The sequence below is a fragment of the Octopus sinensis genome, linkage group LG19 (assembly GCF_006345805.1).
Source record: "Octopus sinensis linkage group LG19, ASM634580v1, whole genome shotgun sequence".
Taxonomy (NCBI): domain Eukaryota; kingdom Metazoa; phylum Mollusca; class Cephalopoda; order Octopoda; family Octopodidae; genus Octopus; species Octopus sinensis.
In genome coordinates, this window is record NC_043015.1 from 15,155,024 (window position 1) to 15,175,800 (window position 20,777).

The 20,777-nt window shown below is 38.7% G+C and overlaps 2 protein-coding genes across 2 annotated transcripts in view; one reads left to right on the forward strand and one right to left on the reverse strand.

Annotated features, from left to right (window-relative positions):
- Positions 1-8,854, forward strand: part of LOC115222223 (deoxyribodipyrimidine photo-lyase) — a 29,452-nt gene extending 20,598 nt beyond the window's left edge. The window contains exon 10 of the mRNA XM_029792385.2: positions 8,086-8,854. Coding sequence (XP_029648245.1) covers positions 8,086-8,228 — 143 coding nt within the window. The 3' untranslated portion in view covers positions 8,229-8,854. The remainder of the gene's footprint in view (positions 1-8,085) is intronic.
- Positions 8,855-15,549: 6,695 nt separating this feature from the next.
- LOC115222327 (zinc finger protein 676-like) lies at positions 15,550-17,138 on the reverse strand. Its single transcript, XM_029792514.2, has one exon. It carries the CDS (start codon positions 17,004-17,006, stop codon positions 15,996-15,998), a length of 1,011 nt encoding a protein of 336 aa, XP_029648374.2. The 5' UTR covers positions 17,007-17,138; the 3' UTR covers positions 15,550-15,995.
- Positions 17,139-20,777: the final 3,639 nt, after the last annotated feature.

Genomic DNA, 20,777 nt, shown 5'->3' on the forward strand with positions numbered 1-20,777 from the left:
ACGGCCCATGTTTCACTACCATGTAGCATGGCTGTACGTACACATGCATCATACAGTCTGCCTTTTACTCTGAGTGAGTGGCCTTTTGTCACCAGCAGGGGTAAGAGCTCTCTAAACTTTGCCCAGGCTATACTTACTCTAGCAGTTACACTTTCAGCACACCCACCCCCGCTACTGACTTGGTCACCTAGGTAGCAGAAGCTATCAACTACTTCTAGTGTGTCTCCCTGGAACGTGGTAGAAGTTGGTCTCTGCACATTTCCAGTGTTTATTGCTCCTGAGTATCTGCCACAGACAAAAACTATTTTCCTAGTTAGCCTTCCTTTGACATTGCTGCAACTCTTATGTGTCCATAGCTTACACTTGGTGCACCTTATAGAGTTTCTACCTACACCTTTTTTACATATTGAGCAGGGCCATCTACCTGAAGTCGTTTGTGATTGGTCTACCTTCCTACTTATTAGGACTTTGGTTTTGGCTAGGTTGATTCTAAGGCCCCTCGATTCTAATCCTTGCTTCCACACCTGAAACTTCTCCTCCAGTTCTGATAGTGACTCAGCAATTAGAGCAAGGTCATCAGCATAGAGGAGCTCCCAGGGGCATCCTGTCTTGAATTCCTCTGTTATTGCCTGGAGGACTATGATAAATAGGAGGGGACTGAGGACTGAACCTTGGTGGACCCCAACCTCTACCCAGAATTCTTCACTGTACTCGTTGCCAACCCTCACCTTACTAGCAGCGTCTCTGTACATGGCTCGCACAGCTCTCACTAACCATTCATCTATCCCTAGTTTCCTCATTGACCACCAGATAAGGGATCGGGGAACCCTGTCGAAGGCTTTTATCTTTGGCTAGGTATTTCTCCTGCAGCTGTTTTACCAGGAATATAGCATCAGTAGTACTTTTCCCTGGCACGAACCCAAACTGCATCTGATCTAAGCTAACTCTCTCTCTCTAATTAGTTGGGCTATAACCCTCTCCGTAACCTTCATTACCTGATCCAGCAGCTTGATACTCCTGTAGTTATTTGTATCTAGAGCGTCACCTTTACCTTTGTAGCAGTTGACTATTATGCTGCTACACCAGTCATTGGGTATGACTCCTTCGTGTATCACCTGGTTAACTATACGGGTGACTAGGCTATAGCTGACACTACCAGATATTTTGAGCATCTCTGCAGTAATTCCTGATGAGCCTGGGGCTTTCCCTGTTTTCATGCTTGTAATTGCCTTAACTACTAAGGAACTGTCAACTCGGATTGCTGTTCCCTCTGTTGGGTCGACATTCGGCAGACTCTCTTTATCCCATTCATTTTCCTCATTCAGCAACCTTTCATAGTGGCGTCTCCAAACCTCTCTCTTTGCATCCTCATTTAGCGCAAGTGAACCGTCATCCTTGCAAACACATTTCTCTCCTACCACGTCACGATTCTCTCTCATACAATGTCTTGCAACATGAAATACTTCAAGTCTTTCATCTTCACAGCGCAGAACATTGGCAAATTTTTTCTTATCTGCTTCCCCTCTGGCTAAATACACCTGCCTCCTAGCTTCCCTTCTGGCAGTCTGATACACTTCCCTGCTACCACCGTTCTTCCAGTCCTTCCAAGCCTCAATATTATTCCACCACCACGTTATTTTGGGTCTTGAGGGGACTTTGCACCAGCCACAGATCTGGTCAGTGGCTTTCAGCAGGTTGTCCCTCAGAAGCGTCCAGTTGTCTTCTACCCTATGTGTAGCTATACCCCCTTCTATTTTGTCAAAGGCTTCAAGTAACATGTCTCTAAATCTCTGTCCATTCGCAGGGTCTTTAAGCTTCCAGACCCTTCTTCTCCATGTTGGTCGTCTTCTAGTCGTCCTCTTAGTCTTGATCCTAAAGTCACTAACTACCAGTCTATGTTGTGGGGTGCATTCTTCGCCTGGGAAGGTTTTGGCATTTATAAGCAGCCATCTTTCCCTTTTTCTGGCAAGGATGTAGTCGATTTGGCTAGTATGCCGGCCCGATCGGTAGGTGACCAGGTGGCTTGTCGGTTTCCTGAAGTTAGTGTTGCAAACCATAAAACTATTCGCATCGCAGAACTCCGGCAGCCTGCTTCCCTCCTCGTTGCGGGAACCATAACCGTAGCCTCCATGTACGCCATGGAAGCCCCCAGCATGTCGTCCAACATGCCCATTGAAGTCACCAGCTACAAAGAGAAGGTCCCTGTCGTTCGTCAATGAGGTGGTCTGCAGTAGGGTGTCATAGAAACTGTCTTTCTGTCCATCGGGTAGCCCTGGCTGAGGGGCATAGGCTGATATAATGGTTGCTAATCTATGATGAAGCACTATTCTAATCTTAAGTATTCTGTCACTTACTCTGATTACCTCAAGTACCTTATCTACTTACTCTGATTACCTCAAGTACCTTGAAGAAAAGTGTTTTAGATATTCAGGAAAACTGCGATTTTAAGCTGAGTGAGATTGGAAGGTGTGAGGTTTTTTTTTTTTTTAATTCTCTAAGTGATTGCTAATAAGTTAAGTGAAATAACTTTAACAATCAAAACATTGTTTTGCTAGAAGATTTATAACAACATTGATGAAAGAAATGATACAAACCAGCTACATTCATTTTGTGTCAGTATCAACACCATGGACTTGGTATGCAAAACGGTAGTTCTTCATTTTATGTTTTTGCATCTTAAAATCTTAAAAACATAGATGAAAACATCATCATCATCATCACCATCCTCCCCCTCCTCCATCCATTTTCCATACAGGCATGGGTTGGACTGTTTAACAGGAGCTGGTAAGGCCAGGAGTTGCACCAGGCTCCATTGTCTGTTCTGGAATGATTTCTATGGCTGGATGCCCTTCCGAATGCCAACCACTCCACAAAGTGTACTGGGTGCCTTTTATGTGGCACCAGCACCAAGACATAAATAATATCTTGTGATAGCTGCTCTCAATACCTTATATTTGTTTTTTTTTTAATTCTTGAAGTTGTATGACTGCTGCCAGATCTTCAAACTGCTCTGTAACAATTTAAACTATATATGTATATAATGTTAGAGGAGAGAATTGCAATACGGATTCTTCAAGCCAAGCCAAGTGGTAGGAGACCTGAGGGTAAACCAAGGACAAGATAGATAATATCCATAGGCATAGTAGTGGCTGTGTGGTAAGTAGCTTGCTTACAAACCACATGGTTCCGGGTTCAGTCCCACTGCATGGCACCTTGGGCAAGTGTCTTCTACTATAGCCTCGGACCGACTAAAGCCTTGTGAGTGGATTTGGTAGACAGAAACTGAAAGAAGCCTGTCGTATATATATATATATATATATATATATATATATATATTAAAAGCACCATCCGTTCGTGGCCGTTTGCCAGCTCCGTCTGGCACCTGTGCGGGTGGCACGTAAAAAGCACCCACTACACTCACGGAGTGGTTGGCGTTAGGAAGGGCATCCAGCCGTAGAAACACTGCCAGATCTGACTGGGCCTGATGCGGCCTTCCGGCTTCACAGACCCCAGTTGAACCATCCAAGCCATGCTAGCATGGAAAACGGATGCTAAATGATGATGATGATGATGATGATGATGATATATGTATGTGTGTGTATATGTTTGTGTCTGTTTGTCCCCCCAACATGGCTTGACAACTGATGGTGGTGTGTTTATGTCCCTATAACTTAGTGGTTCAGCAAAAGAGACCAATAGAATAAGTACTAGGCTTACAAAGAATAAGTCCTGGGGTTGATTTGCTCGACTAAAGGCAGTGCTCCAGCATGGCCACAGTGAAATGACTGAAACAAGTAAAAGAGTAAAAGAGTCTGAGTTGGTCAGCCAGAAAGTTTAATAACAGTTGCTTCTGATAGGACCCTATGGAGGAGGTGTCTGAGGACTCTATCCCCACAATCATCTTGGGACTTGTGGATGGAGTAGATGAATGGATGAATGTGTGTGTGTGTGGATGGATAACTTGACAGATTTAGAATACAAGTATGACTGTGGTTAGGAATTTCACTGTGCAGCTTCGTGGTTCTAGATTTGTTTCTATTATTCTTTGAGCAAATGTCTTCCAGCTTAACCTCTGAATGACTAATACTTTAGAAGTGAAATTTAGTTGATTTGGTAGGGGGAGGTAGTAGAACTTGTCTTTTCTATATGTGCATACTTACATAGACAGGCAGGCAGGTTTAATAACATCATAATTAACAGCTAAAAGGGCAAAGAGAGAGGAAACAGCAGAGATATTAAACTATTGGTTTAGTTTATGAGAGTTTGTGAAAGAGTTATAGTGTAACGAACTGGGATGAGAATAACAGTTGCAATGCAGTTTGGTTTTGTTCCATGAAGATACATTGCCAATGAGATCTTCCTTTTTGAAAAGGCTGCCGGGTAAGTATCTAGCTAGGGGCAAGCATCTAGGTTTGTTGATCTAGAAAAGACTGTCAACAGGGTTCCATCCTCTGTGATCTGGTACTCAGTGAAGAAGCTTGGGGTAGATGAATAGTTTATGAGAGCTGTATAGGCCATGTGAGAGTAATGTGAGAGTGTGTAATGGGTATAACAATGAATTCTGTGTAAAGTAGGGATACATGAAGGCTTAGTCTTCAGCCTGCTCCTGTTCATTTTTATTCTTTTAGCCATAACAAAGGAGTTTAAGGTTGGCTGCCCATGGAAACTTCTTTGTGTAGATAACCTTTGTCTTATAGTCAGATCAGTTATAGAATTAGAAAAGAAATTCCAGGTGTAGAAACAAAAGCTAAATTATTAGTAACTAGGAGAGAAAATAGGACCCCTGTACCATCAGAGAAATGACCATCTGTTTTAAGCAGAAAAGGATAGATAAGAATTCCATAAGGTATATGCTGTGTGAATTATGGACACATGAGGTGTAGTGAGAATAATAAAAGCATGAAGACAGGGAAGGAAGACTTTTTATGCACAGAAGCTATAAGTACTTAGGCACATGTGAAATAAACACTTTCCTTTGACTCTGTCAAAGTATTGATAGGTTCTGTTATCTTGGGGACCTAATTAACTGTTGGGGTGGGCTTTCAGAAAGCATGGTAGCCAGAGTAAGAGCTGGTTGAAAATAGTTCTGAGAACTATTATCTCTGCTTGTAAGAAAGGATGAAAGGCAGATTGTATATGAAGTGCATTTCTGCATGGTAGTGAGGCATGGGCTCTGAATGAAAATTTGATAAGACTAGAAAGAGATGAAGCAAACATGGCCCATAAGATGTTTAACATTAGTGTACATTAATAATGGAGTCCAAATAAGCTGATAGAAAAAACTGGGCATGAGAGGAATCATGTAGCATACAAGAGAGAAGACTGGTTGGTTTGGGTGTGTGCTTTGTATGGGGGAGGACAGCTCTATGAAGAAGTGATGCATGTTCAAAGTATTTCATTTGAACATGCAAAGTATGCTGCAGAAGAAGAAGACTTGGCACAAATATGTATATCATTCTGCTGTGAAATCAGGGTTTAGGATCAAATTAATCAGTTGCATTGTTATCTAACAATTCATCAGAGATTGCCATACAGTAGGGATTCTCAGAGGTCCATGTACCCCTAAAGGTACTTATAAATTTTAGGGGTATGTGAGGTTTGTAAAATCACTGGAATTTTGAAGTAATTACAACCAACAAGATGCAACTTGTGTGTCTAGAAAATATGTGGAGAGCCTTTTGCTGTTTCCATCCGAATGAGAGTTTACAGCTTCTCTGAAACTGCATCATTAAATCAAATGAAATTAATTTCTTACATAAGTACAAGGCCAGAAATTCTAGAGGAGCAAACAATTGATTATATTGCCTCTGGTACTTTGACTGGTCCTTATTGACCTTGGAAGGCAAAGTTGACTATGGTGGGATTTGAACTTTTCAAATTAAATTAATAAATTATACCTGTCTTATCTGTTGTATGGTATCCAATCATTTTCTCTATATACTTTATACAGGGTCTGCCAGTTGTACTGGACATGACAAAGGGGTACGTAAGCAGGAAATGTTTGATATTCCTGCATTAGTGCCACCTAACTGGAAGCTGTTGCTATCCACCATGACAAGAAGGGATCCTAAGGTCCTCAAATTCATGTTTCATGATTGCATTCCTGCTTCAGTGGAACTGTTAGCAGACAACCCAGTTTAGTATGTATGTACTTGCAACTATATTTAAGTACTTCTACAAACATAAAAATGAGCTTGGTACATAATCTGCCATGCTTTTAGAAAACTTCAGTATCAACTATGAGGACAAAACAACAGGCATTGTGTCCATCACTCCTAAAAGTAACCGATTGCTTTGAGTTAGAGTAAAGCAATAAGAGGAGAATTTTCTTGCTGTTATTCTGATCGATTTAGGGTTAGGGTAGCTGCTACAAGTCTCGTACATGTGAGTAGGACTGGTAAAACTGAATGTTCCAATGCACATATTTGGTCCTACAAAAGAGCAAACGCTTAGTTTGTGTAACTTAAATGAAGAGGCAAACATTTGGGTGACAGCAACTCTATGCAAAGTAATCATTCCAAGCAAAGTCATCAATGCCAAAAGAAAAAAAAAACAGCCAATAAAATTTGATTTGGTGACAGATGCAGCAGAGCTTTCAGAAAGGAGTATAATTTCTTCTGTCAATTTAAGATGAGTAAGAATAATAGTGTAGAGAATTAATGAAAAGCACAGTTACTGATTTTAGAGGGGGAGGGGAAGCACTGACATAAGTGTCAGCATGGTTGTGTGGCAAGAACTTTGCTTCCCAACCACATGGTTCTGGGTTCAGCCCCACTATGTGGCACCTTGGGCAAGTGACTTTTTATTATAACCTCAGGCTGACCAAAGGTTTGTGAGTGGAAGTGGTAGATGGAAACTGAAAGAAATCTGTCATTGTAAATATACATATGTGTGTGTGTGTCTTTGTGTATGTGTTTGTCCCCCTACCAGCACTTGACAACCAGTGTTGGAGTGTTTCTCCCTGTAACTTAGCAGTTCGGCAAAGGAGATTGATAGAATAAGTACCAGACTTTGCAAAAAATAAGTACTAGGGTCAATAAGTTCAACTAAAATTCTTCAAGGTGATGCCCCAGCATGGCTGTAGTCTAATGATTGAAGAAAGACCAAAACAATGGTGGAGTATGATAAACTGTCTGGGTGAACAACCACCTATGGCTATTATCAAATGCAGTGCATCTGCCTGCTCAACAACAGTAGAAGACAAAGTCAACATTTTCTACAAGAGTTTTGCTGCGAGCATTCTTAGTGAGGCAGCTACAAGAGTTTTTAGGTAAGAGCAAACCCACTACATGTTTTATTTGTTGACTGGAGAAGAACTTTTGACAGAAAATTCTTCTCTAGCTTGGTGGTCACTAAGAAAACTATGTGTAGATGGATAGCATGTGGGAGTCATGTACAGTGGGGCTCTCAGTAAAATGAAAATTAGCAATGTATTTGGTGATAAATTTTGCAGGTAGATATGTATCCATAAGGGTTCTGTTCTCAGCCTCCTGTTATGGCTTGGAAATGATAGCTACCACAGGTGACTTTCTCCTATATTCTGAGCAGAATTACTTGGACCTTTGCTTAAGGACTTTTAAAGCCCCTTGTTATTTCTTCCAAGTCCTGGTGGGCCTATTAAAAAATTTTTTTTTTTTATTACTTTTTATTATTTTTTGTGATAGGAGGTGGAATTTGAACTCAAAACATACAGAACTATAGTAGAGGCTATAGTAGAAGACACTTAAGGTGCCACACAGTGGGATTGAACTCGGAACCATGTGGTTGGTAAGCAAGCTACTTACCACACAGCCACTCCTGCGCCTACATTCTCTACATTCTTAGTTCAAATTTCACCTGGGTCAACTTTGTCTTCCATCCTTTTGGGGTCAATAAAATAAGGAATCAGTTGAGCATCTAGGATTGATATAATCGACTTACCCACTCCCCTGGAGTTGCTGGCCTTGTGCTAAAGTGTGAAATCAATATTTGTTTAGTAACAATAAAAGTTGCTAAAAAATTGACATGTTTGGTTTTGTTTGTTGTTCAACATTTTACATTTCAACACTGATCTTTACTTTGGCAACATCTTTTCTCTATTTCTAGGTTGTATGTGGTCAGTTTGTGGAATCCATGACATGGGTTGGGCTGAACGACAGATTTTCGGCAAAATTCGTTACATGAACTTCAATGGATGTAAACGTAAATTTGATGTCAACCGATTTATAATGCGTTATAAGAGCAAGTAATGATCAAGTACTGACATTACTGTAGTTTAGTGTCAGTTGACATCATTCATTTTAGACAACCATAGTCATTCTTACATTTGAATCTCATGTTTGCTCTTTATTTCACATTTAAAATTTTATCTTGCATGTATTTTTTTTTCTTTTCTTTTCTTTTTAAGTTTAACCCTTTTGCTACCAACCTACCTGAAACTACCCTTGGTTCTCTCACACAAACTGTGTCAAAGTAACCTAAATGCAAATCTTCCATCAAAATTTCATGTTAATTTGTTAATCGTAATTCATGTTAATCATAATAATGACAAAGTTATTTTTCTACATTCTTCATTATTTTCAAAATTAATAGAAACAAGGAAGTTTATTTCAGCAGAAATATGGTAATGAAAGAGTTAAGAGCTCTCTTCATGCTTCACATTTTATTTGTTGTAAAACATTTAAAACAATGAACCTTTCAAACTCAGGGATTTATCAGAATAACTTAACATTTGGTTTTATATGTGGATTACACTCTTTTACTTGTTTCAGTCATTTGACTGTGGCCATGCTGGAGCACTGCCTTTAGTTGAGCAAATCGACCCCAGGACTTATTCTTTGTAAGTCTAGTACTTATTCAATTGGTCTCTTTTGCTGAACCGCTAAGTTACGGGGATGTAAACACACCAGCATCAGTTGTCAAGCGATGTGGGGGGGGGGGGCAAACACAGACACACAAGCGTATACACACACCTACATACATACATACATACATACACACACACACACACACACACACACACACACACATTCGCGACAGGCTTCTTTCAGTTTCTGTCTATCAAATCCACTCACAAAGCTTTGGTCGGCCCGAGGCGATAGTAGAAGACACTTGCCCAAGGCGCCACGCAATGGGACTACTTACCACACAGCCACTCCCCCAGTAAGAAAATTTTAATTTTTTTATGTTTTTGGTAGGTAAGTGTTATTTTGTATTTGCTCCTATCTAGAAATCAAAGGAAATGACTACTTTTCCCTTCAAACTTTGCTTTTGTGACCTAGACATCAATGTTTTGAAACTCACCTATTTTCCATTACATTTCAGACAGATTCAGCACTGAGCTGCTGAAGCAGAAATATCATTATAGCAAATATTCTGCTCAATACCACAAATTTGCTCATCAGTTGCTTGAGCATGTCCCTTAGTGGCTGACAGTATGTGCATCTCTGATCATGAGCAGGAGTAGTGGAGGAGTATTATAACCATGTGTTGCAAGGGATTCTTTTGGGGTTTGAATAAATGTAACAAAAGCAAAGTTTGAAGGAAATATTAACAGTTTTTCATACTTTCTTGGGATAAGCAAATAGGAAATAACAGTTGCTACCAAAGGACAAAAATCACGTTACACAGTGTTATCAGTGATACTTATGTAACTGGCTACTGGTGATTTAGCAGCTGAAACAACAGGTATTTATGTGTGAGAAGTTGACATGATGTTTATATTTTTCTACCTGGATTATTGAAACACCACATTTATAAGTTAATAACGACATGTATTCTTTTAAGTAGAAACTTCATTATATTTCATTTGTAACTGCATGCTGGGAAGATGTTTGTCTCTGATGTTACTGTTTTGCATTATGAGCTTTGCTTTTATTTTGATTCTACAGTCATTAATTACTTTTGTTTATCATATCATTACTTTTTAAAAACAATTAAAATTCTTTTGAATGTAATTCATAATTACATGTTTGCTCAGGGAAATGGAACTCCATATTAAACTTTTAATTTACTGTTGACAACCACATCTGAAGGTGTCGGTTCCAGATAGTGAGCCGAGTATTTTTTTTATAACACAATAAAAGCTTGAAATAAACTTCATATAAATTTTAGCTTGTCTTGTCTTTGCAAAGAAGTTTCCATCTGTTTTACCTTTTTATCTTTTATTTATTCCAGTCATTACACCACGACCATGCTGGGGCACATCCTTAAAGAATTTTGGTTGAATGAATAGAGCCCATTACATTTTTTAAAGCCTGTTACTTATTCTAACGGTCTCTTTTGTTGAACAGCTAAATTACAAGGATGTAAATACACCAACACCAGTTGTCAAGCGGTAGTGAGGGACAAACACAGACACAAAGACACTCACACATACACATGCATACATATACGATGAACTTTTTTCAGTTTCCATCTACCAAATCCACTCACAAGGTTATAGTAGAAGACACTTGCTCAAGATGCTACGCAGTGGAACTGAACTCAGATCCATGTGGTTGAGAAGTAATCTTCTTGCCACACTGCCACACCTGTGCCTATGCGTAAATATTAAGAATATTTACGCATAGGCGTAGGAGTGGCTGTGTGGTAAGTAGCTTGCTTATAAACCACATGGTTCTGGGTTCAGTCCCACTGCATGGCATCTTGGGCAAGTGTCTTCTACTATAGTCTTGGGCCGAACAAAGCCTTGTGAGTGGATTTGGTAGACGGAAACTGAAAGAAGCCCGTCGCATATATATATATATATATGTATGTATGTGTGTGTATATGTTTGTGTGTCTGTGTTTGTCCCCCAAACATCGCTTGACAACCGATGCTGGTGTGTTTACGTCCCTGCAACTTAGCGGTTCGGCAAAAAGGACCGATAGAATAAGTACTAGGCTTACAAAAAATAAGTCCTGGGGTCGATTTGCTCGGCTAAAGGCGGTGCTTCAGCATGGCCACAGTCAAATGACTGAAACAAGTAAAAGAGTGAAAGAGTTTGTTTATCCAGATCTCTATCCAATGAAAGCCGCTTTATAAAGTATAAGATTGTAAGTAGATAATGTAATTTTGTAGTTTATTCATCTTTAAAAGTTTTTCTTGTAATTTGAAGGCAGCAAGCTGGCGGGATGGTTAGGACGCTGGGCAAAATGCTTACCGGCGTTTCGTCCATCTTTACGTTGTGAGTTTAAATTCCGCTGAGGTCGACATTACTTTTCAACCTTTTGGAATTGATAAAATAAGTACCATTTGAGTACTGGGATCGATGTAATCGACTTACCCCCTCCCTCAAAGTTGGTGGCCTTATGCCAAAATTTGAAACCAATATTTTGATGTAATTTAGCTCATAAAGGTATATTAATTAGGAGTAATTAAGCAGCTAATGGCTTTCACTCATCAGTAAATTGAACAACCGTGGAGGTCTATATGATTATATACATATATATATATATATATACATACATACATACATATATATATATATATATATATATACATACATACATACATATACATATATATTATATATATACATACATACATACATATACATATATATATATATATATATACATACATACATACATATACATATATATATTATATATATATATATATATTATATATATATATATATATATATATATATATAATATATATATATATATATGTGTGTGTGTGTGTATATATACACAGAAAGAGATGACTGATTGTTGTTAGATTCCTTGGTTTTGAGATGAGTAAAATCTACAGTAAAAACTGGTAGATCATTTCTACATGACTACAACAAAAGTCTAAAAATGGCACCCAGTACACTCGTAAAAGGCACTCAGCACACTCTGTAAAGTGGTTGGCTTTTGGAAGTTGCATCCAGCCGTAGAAACCAAGCCAAATCAGACTGGAATCTAGTGTAGTTCTGCTTGCCAGCTCTAGTTAAACCGTGCAATCCATGCCAGCATGGGAAACGGATGTTAAATGATGATGATGAAGAAGAAGAAAAGTATACAGTACTTGGATTACAAACGAAAACAATGAAGATGTCTTGTTCAGTATAGTCAGTCATTGTTTAATTGTATTTTATTTCCGTAAACCAGAAGCAACGTACATTTATATAACTAGCAAAGGTAGTCATTGGCGGTGAGAGACACAGTTGTCAGAGGAGAAACTGATACAAGCCAGAGAATGACGAGGACAAAGCAGTTGGGGGTGTGGCTATTGATAAATCATTGTAACGCTGTGACAGAGTATTTAGTCACCTGCAACGGTAATTTTAAGTTTATGATTTAATTTGGTGTTTGTGATTGATGTTGCTTAGCCCCAGGTCAGCTTTCATTGAGCAAACCTACGATCAAAGGCATTCCAAGCATAACCATCCTGTCTTCTTTATACTATCAAGAACTACATTGTTCTGTGTTTGAATTGCAAGGTGTGATTTGAGGGGGATTTATCTCAGTATTTCTTTCAGTTGAACGACTTCGTAAGGGTTCCTCGTTGTGCTTCTGTTAGCGTTAACATCGTTGGTTGCCGGTGTGGTGAAAATATTGGACAATGCTCTGCAACCGGTATGCCGCGGCACACTGGTGTGACACGAGACGATGCTAGGCGTGCCGCAGTGTAACCTGAATATAATTTTCCCCATATACTTTTAGTTCAGGTGTGCTGCCGAATTTTGAAAAGAATATAAGTGTACAACAAGTGAAAAAAGGTTACGGAGCGCTGATATAGGAGACTGTAACAGCGGCGATGTTACGAATGTGGATTTTGGTGGTGAAGTGAGATACTGGTTTTAGTGAAATAGCAGTTAATTACATTCCCCTCAAAAATATCCAATGACGTAATCTATTATACCTTTTTAATCATACTGCGAAGATAATTTTGATTTTAAACTAAACTATCAGGATTTCATAACGTCTAGCGTCTCATCAGATTTGCATGTCTTCTAAAATAGATGTGTGCGGATACATACGCATACACATATATAAGTATACACATACCAATTTAGTGCCCCTCCTCCCCACTTATTTTATCATTAGAATCCACAACTATATTTTATGGATAACCCCCGCCACCCTAATTTTAAGACTTTAAATGAAATAAATGAGCGTATAACATCTTGAAATATTTTTATATGCCATGTTTTTATGAAGTAAATAATTAAATTTTATGTAAAAAAAAACCCCTTTATCTTACGGAATTTTTTCACAGAACTCTGGGTTTCCTCGGAACCTATATTGGGAAACAATGCCTTATGGTATACATCCTTTATATTCGGGTTAGTTGGTCACTTGTTTGTGGGTGTTTGCATATAATGGATTTAACATGGAATTAGCCGTTACACACAAGACACCAGACTCAGTCCCTAATTCAAATCAGAGTCAATATTCCAACAGCGAAGCTAATGTACAGTTGGAAGAATGTGACCAGATATTGTTTTCTAAATTGGCCCTTCTCCAGACTCGTAAGGGGAGTGATTGTTTGTTTGTTTGCATGTATGTGTGTGTTTTCTGTTTTTAATTATTTAAATTGTTTCTTGTGAAGAAGGAACTGGTTTCTAACAAAGATACAGAACTCCATTGCTGGAATGTAGATAACAAAAACAATGTCACAATTTAAACCCGAGAAAAGTCTTGCATAGTTTTACTGTTCTTACGGATTGTATTTATATTGTGCGAATCGGTTGGTTGAGTTCTTTTTCTGAAAATTCAAACTTAAACAGACTGACAGGCATTTACTTACAAAACCAAGTGCTCCACTTATTGTTGGGACAAATGTGTGTATGTGTGTGTGTGTGTGTCTTCTGTACTTAATCATTTAAATTCTTCCTCTAAAGAGGGAGCTGGTTTCTAACCAAGATACAAAGCTCCGATGTTGGAATGTAGATAACAAAAACAATGTCACATTTTAAACCTGAGAAAAGTCTTGCATAGTTTTACTGTTCCTCTTTTGCAGATTGTATTTGTAATGTGCGAATCAGTTTGTTGATTTTTTTTGTCTCTGAAAGTCCAAGCTTATCCAGACTGATAGTTAGGCATTTACTTACAAAACCAAGGGCTCCAATTATTACTGGTAGAAATGTAAATTTGTAATCCGGATATAAAAACTGGAGGTTTTGAAGCAGTTTTTTGTTTTTTTTTGTTTTTCCAGTTTCAGCTCTTGAGCTGTGGCCATGCTGGGGCACCGCCATTGTGGTGAAAGAGTACAGCAGGGATCACCACCCCCTGCCAGAGCCTCGTAGAGCTTTTAGGTGTTTTCGCTCAATAAACACAGTTGTCCATAATTATCTTCTTTCTCCTTGATTTTCAAAGAGATATTCACATCAGCCGGACAGCTGACCTCTATGACGGTCCATACTGTTTCTTGTCTGTCCCAAATACCGATATCCGAGCGGTTATGCTTACACTTGACGGATGTTTTGATGGGAACGTTCCACCAGTATTTCTTGCGCTGGTATTTGTATGAATACTCAATAACTATTAATTATACAGCTAACCATAACGTAACATAGTTTATCAAATTGATCTTTTACTTGTAGTCATTAGACTCCGGCCATGCTGGGGCACAGCATTGAAGAGGTTTTGGTCGAACGAATCCACTCCAGTACTTTTTTAAAATCTGGCATTTATTCTATCGGTCTCTTTTAACGAACCGCTAAGCTACGGAGTTGTAAACAAACCAATGCCAGTTGTTTGTTTACACAAGATTCAAACACATAGATATATAGATATCTATATACGACAGGCTTCTTTCAGTTTCCGTCTAACAAATCCACTCACAACGCTTTGGTCGGTTCGAGGTTATAATAGAAGACACTTTCCCAAGGTGTTACGCTGTGGGACTGAACCCAGAAACAAATAGGCGGGAAGCAAACTTCTTACCACACAGCCAAGCCTATGTCTACGTGATTATTTAATTACAACAATCATTGATTTTCTGTTCATTAACTTGGATTTTTTTAATTAATTAAAAAAATGAACATAATTGTAAGACAAATATATTTACATAAACATAGCAAAAGTGTTGTTTTTGGTGGTGGTGGTGGTGGTGATGGATTTATTTTATTATTAATAGTAATGCCTGATGTGGAGCCTCAAGTCGGCAGTCTAAGTGCCGGGGCTTATGATCCAAAACATTACAACCATGACCATTCCATCTTATTTTCAGAAATAATATATCGCAGACTAGATTATCCAATGCAGCTGTTATCGCTCAAGGGAAATTTGGTTGCTATTTCTTACAGGTCGAATGTTATGAAAATAGCATTCTCTCCACCTTTGGCCCATGATTGTGGAATGGCAGCGTTTAGAAAATTCCTGATCGTGTGATATGATGGTGGTAATAAAGATCGACACGATAATGCTGCTGCTGCTGCTGATGATGATGATGAGGAGGAGGAGGAGGGGAATGAAATGGCTTATTGTTAAATCTGACGCAGCTCAACCGCGGTGATAGACATGATATCGATCCCTGATAATATAATTATCATATAGCAATTACCATAATGACGATGATACATCATTGACATATAAAATGGTGATAGCTGTCTGTAATACAGATACTGTTATTTTGATGGAGGTTTTTTTTTTAATGTTATTTCATGATAAAAGTCTACCAAGCACTATCGAATATTTATTGTTTGGAGGATTGGCTGTTGTAGACTGGCAAAACGTATTTTTGATGTTATAAAATAAATTAATTCCAAGATATTGCCCAGCAAAATGTATGTCTAAATAATTAGAGGAATTTCATGCTTTCTCATTGAAACGGGTTTCTCTAACTTGTCTTACATTTAACACGTCACTACAGTACTGCAGTATTGAAATTGTCCTCCAAACTTTTAATTGTTCCACATTTCTTTTTTATCATTTACAGTTAAATTTCTTATCGTTTTTTAGTTGGCGTCTAATATACTTGTCCAGATTTTCACAGACGATATATATTCTTTGATTTAAGACTAAATGATGTATCCAAATGCTAAAGCTGACCAGAATAGTTCTAAGCCAGAAGAGGGAAATCCAACGCTAACTTCAATATCAATCTACATCACAAGAAATCGTTTCCGAAAACTTTGATTTTTCGTCAATGCAAGAACTTTTTCTATTAGTTAACAGAGGAATGGGATTATTTTCCGGCGGCATTATGGTTGTATCAAGGAGTTTATTATAGTTATCTGTATCACAATTAGTCGTAGTGCAGTCTACATCACTGTCGGAGGAATTAAAGCCATTGTTAATATTGGTATTGGTAATTCTGCTGTGGGCAAGCAGTGGCACTGGTTCATTTATTTTCAGTCTATCATGAATTCGTTTATGTCTCTCTAGATTACTCTTGTGGCTAGTTGCATAATCACAATGTGGACAGTTATAGTCCTTTTGTCCATTATGGACAGACAGGTGACGTCTTAGCAAAGCTTTCCGACAGAATCGTCGCCCACAAAACGGACAGGAATAACCGTTGTGATGAAATATTGTGATGTGTTCCCTCAGAGACGCTTTCGTTGCGAAAGTGACACCACAGCATTCCAGGACTTTATCGCAGGCTTGGTGCATTGTAGAAATGTGTCTTTTTAGATTGTTGCGTCTGTCTGTGACATAACGACAGTGTGAACAAGGAAATAACTTACCACGAAATGTGTTACACACGAGCATAGCAAGTTCTAAATAGTTTCTGTTCATTAAAGGAGCTTTGTATTTGAAATAAGATAAGTCAGTTGGCATACTGGCCTGCTTGAATTGTTGGTGATACTCCACTAGGCTAAGTGGCCGTGTATTGCTTGCAAGAGAAGTTGGTGGAGGATACAGTGAATATTGCAACCAAGCAGCAGGTAAGCCGAGAGCAGTGGGCAAAGATGCTGCCGGAGATATTATTGGAATGCTGCTGTGAAGGTAGTGACGGCTGCTGGAACCACCAAACGGAGTAAAAGAACTGCTTGGGCTTTTTGTGTTACCCTTATCTGAGTTTGAGCTGGGAGATTGTAAATAGAATCGATCTGTTCGATCTATCGATGCGGGTGAGTGAAGAGAAAGGCGATCTGTTCGCTCCATTGAACCAGGAGAGTATAGAGACAGGCGTTCTTTTTGGTCTGTTGATCCAGGCGAGGAGTTACTTCTTTCTTGAGACAAACGAGGAAGAATATTTTCTGCCCGAGAAGAACCACTACAGAAAGAAAGAACGAAAAGAAGATTAGATTACAAACAATTAACAAGATTAAAAGATTAACACGGGGTATAATTTGGATGTGTTTCAGATATTTTTTTCAACAAGGATTATCCATTCTATCTAAAATAGAGATAAAATCTATTATTTCTTATTATCTGTATTATTAAGAGCATCACCCCTAAAAATCTTTTGTGCCTCCTCTAATCAATTCGATGCAAAGTAACCTGGTATGACTCATACCAACGAAGCCGAATACATATTCTGATGTCTGGTCAAGTCAGTGTTCACTAATGTTGTCCTATGTTTCATGATAGTGTTAGCAAATATCAACTGACTGAAGATAATTACGAAGTCTTGTTTTATGTTAACATCTATATTCTAATTTACCTTGTATTTCTGGAAATATGGAAGAACAAGCATTAATTTGATTTTTTTTTGTATTTCACAAACACACGCAAATTAAATGAATTTGTATTTGTATTTAAAATAGCATAATGTGAAAAGCAACGATCAAAATCGGCAAGAAAGAACGAGAATAAATGAGAATAAGTTGATAAAATTTACGATAAACATAAATCAAAGAAAATAGATTGAATTTTGACAAATTTGTCTAATTTTCAGATTAATATCTGTAATCGTGTCTGAAGAGAGCAATATATCTCTAATACAGAATCTTCAGTCGGTTCCTCACTAATGCTCGAAACTTTACCAACAGAGAAAATAAAATTTGTGTGAAAATAAAATCTGCAAATCAATACGATTTAAATTTAGTAGCGGATTATTTCCCTCGTTAGATGGTACTTAACAATCGAAAGTTGGATAGGCATATTTTTTTTAATTTGATAACTAAACGGAAACCTTTCACTGCCTGATACTTATCACCAAGTCTTCGCTGCGATATGCTGATGTGAAACAATGGAAGAACGGCGCATACAACCAGATGCCTAGAGAAGCTATTGCAAATGATGTTATATCAAGTGCTATCACTGTAATTGGAAGTGAAAGGAACAGATTACATACAACCACAATTAAGTTAATTCTAAATATGGACGAGTCTCCGTCAATGCCATAAAATGGTTCTGGAGCCAGCTGAGGACGCTATCTAAAACGAATAATAAAATCAGTCGCGACATCAAATGTATTTAATTATATTCTTTAAAAAAAAAAAAAATTAAGAAAGGAGAAATAATTCGATAAACGTTTCCTGTCATATTTTCCATTATTTATGTGACTTTAGATATATTTTGGAAACCACATTGATATCAGGGACAACTTAATAGTAGACTGTAAAAATCTTATGATAAATGAAAGACATCATCATCATAAATAAAATATATGTGAGTGTATCTCTCTCTCTCTCTCTCTATATATATATATATATATATATATATATATATATATATATGTGTGGAGGCGCAGTGGTTAGAGCAGCGGACTCGCGGTTTCGATTCCCACACCGGGCGTTGAATGAAATTTAATAGTATTTTAGAATGTCTAATGGAATTAGAAATTATTTTTATGCATTTGTGTACATTTAAATTAATTAAATATTGTTTTACAAAATAATAGAATTAAAATTTCTTTGATTAAAACCATTTCTAATATGGAAGTATCCAAAGAGCATTTGAGGCACAAGATGCTTTATGGGTGCAAAAAAGGAAACTCTGCAGCCGAAGCAACTCGAAACATACACTCAATTTATGGGAAAGAATGCTTGAATGAAAGAACTTGCAGAAGATGGTTTTCAAAGTTCACAAGTGGAGATTTCAGCCTTGAAGATGAAGATTGAATAGAGACTGATTCTTTATTATGATCACGTGGATCGAACATAGAGGGGACAGCACAGGACGTTACAAAACAAAGATTGTGAGTTTGTTTGCAATAAGCGAATGAAGTATTTACAATAAATGTATTTGCAATTTTAATGAAAAATTTTTTTAACATTTTGGCCGGGGAGTCCACCGGCTACACCGTACGGATTTACTGTGCATTTAAGCAGGGTCTCTCACACCCAACTTCCTCACCACATCTTTTCTCGTATATGCTTCGCGACAGGCGTCCTCTCTCCAGCCCTATCTTGCTTTTCAGATGATGTCTGAAATAGTAGAGCAAACCAGGCCTGGAGATAAAGGCTCCTGTCGCGACTCCCTTCATCCTTGTTTTCCATATACACTCTTTCAGAACGGCAACTGTGCATAACAAACTGGCCTCCCCTTCCTTTGACAGTCCGGGTGGCGGTACAATCTTAATCATACATCCAGCTGATAGCTGTATTCTTCCTAAATGCGACAGCACGTGTTCCACGTAAACTATCAAGCCTGAAATTTCCGGACAGTGAACAAGGGCGTGCGGGACAGTTTGTTCATCCCGCCCACACCTTGGGCAAGCCGGTGGTACAGACATGCCGTGTCTGGACAGTTTATCACGAACAGGTAAAGCGTTCTTATAGGACTGCCAGGTCAGTGACTTCTGGTAGTTATCCAGGTAACCCGACCCGAAAGTTCAGCTAAGGATTAGAACTCATTCCAAACGCATAATACTATATGCTTTTTCTAGTGACAAACCGTCACTGATCTCGAAAAAGGAGAAACGATCAATAATAAATCTCTGAGCGAGATGTAAACAGTAGCAGCACGACATCGTGAAGTGTATTTGCCACCTAAATGTGGCTCAGCCAGGAGGAGATGTCTTCCTGGGGCTATAAACAAACGTAGCATCGTCCTCTATGGGTCAGCCACATTTAGGTGACAAATATACTTCACGATGTCGTGCTACTACTGTTTACATCTCACTCAGAGATTCATTACTGCTATATATATATATATATATATTATAAATCTGAAATGCGAAAAGTTTGTTTGTTTGTTTATCTGGTTTTGGCATTGAGAACGGGTTAAAGGCCACTAGATCCCGTCGGATTGACTCCAAAATTTACAAGGACATGTAAAATGAGGTGAGGATGTTAGTGGGCTACGTTAGAAATCCCCATCTTAAAAGGTGTCGTTGCTAGGGCTAAAAACTCACTTTGACAAGTCTACTCTCATTCTTTTATGTATCTGTCTTCCTCCGTCACTCACTCTCTTTCCTCCCTTCCCATCACTTTCTATATATAACATCGTTTCACGGCGTCTAACTCCCTTACCTTCACTTTCTCTTTATAACGTCGTGTCACGGTGTTCTATATCTCCCCCTCCCCGCCTTCGACAGCGCTTTCACACACTCCCTCTCTCTTTGTTGTTTATAAATGGGAGAGAGATAGATAAAGATAGAGAGTAAGAGAAAGCGAGGGAGAGTCCGAGAGAAAAGAAAAGTAAGAGAGTGGGAAAGTGAGAGAGAAAGGAGAGAGAAACAAAGAGGGAGAATCATCATCATCATCATCATCATCATCATTTAACGTCCGTTTTCCGTGCTAGCACGGGTTGGACAGTTTGACCGGGGTCTGGGAAGCCAGGAGGCTGCACCAGGCTCCAGTCTGATCTGGCAGTGTTTCTACAGGTGGATGCCCTTCCTAACGCCAACCACTCTGTGAGTGTAGTGGGTGCTTTTTTCGTGCCGCCGGCACAGGTGCCAGGGGAGTTGGCAGCGGCCACGATCGGTTGGTGCTTTTTACGTGCCACCGGCACAGAATCTAGTCAAGGCGGTGCTGCAATCGGCCA

Coding starts and splice junctions, on each gene's coding strand:
- LOC115222327 (XM_029792514.2), bottom strand. CDS start 17,006: ATGGAGCGAACAGATCGCCTTTCTCTTCACTCACCCGCATCGATAGAT.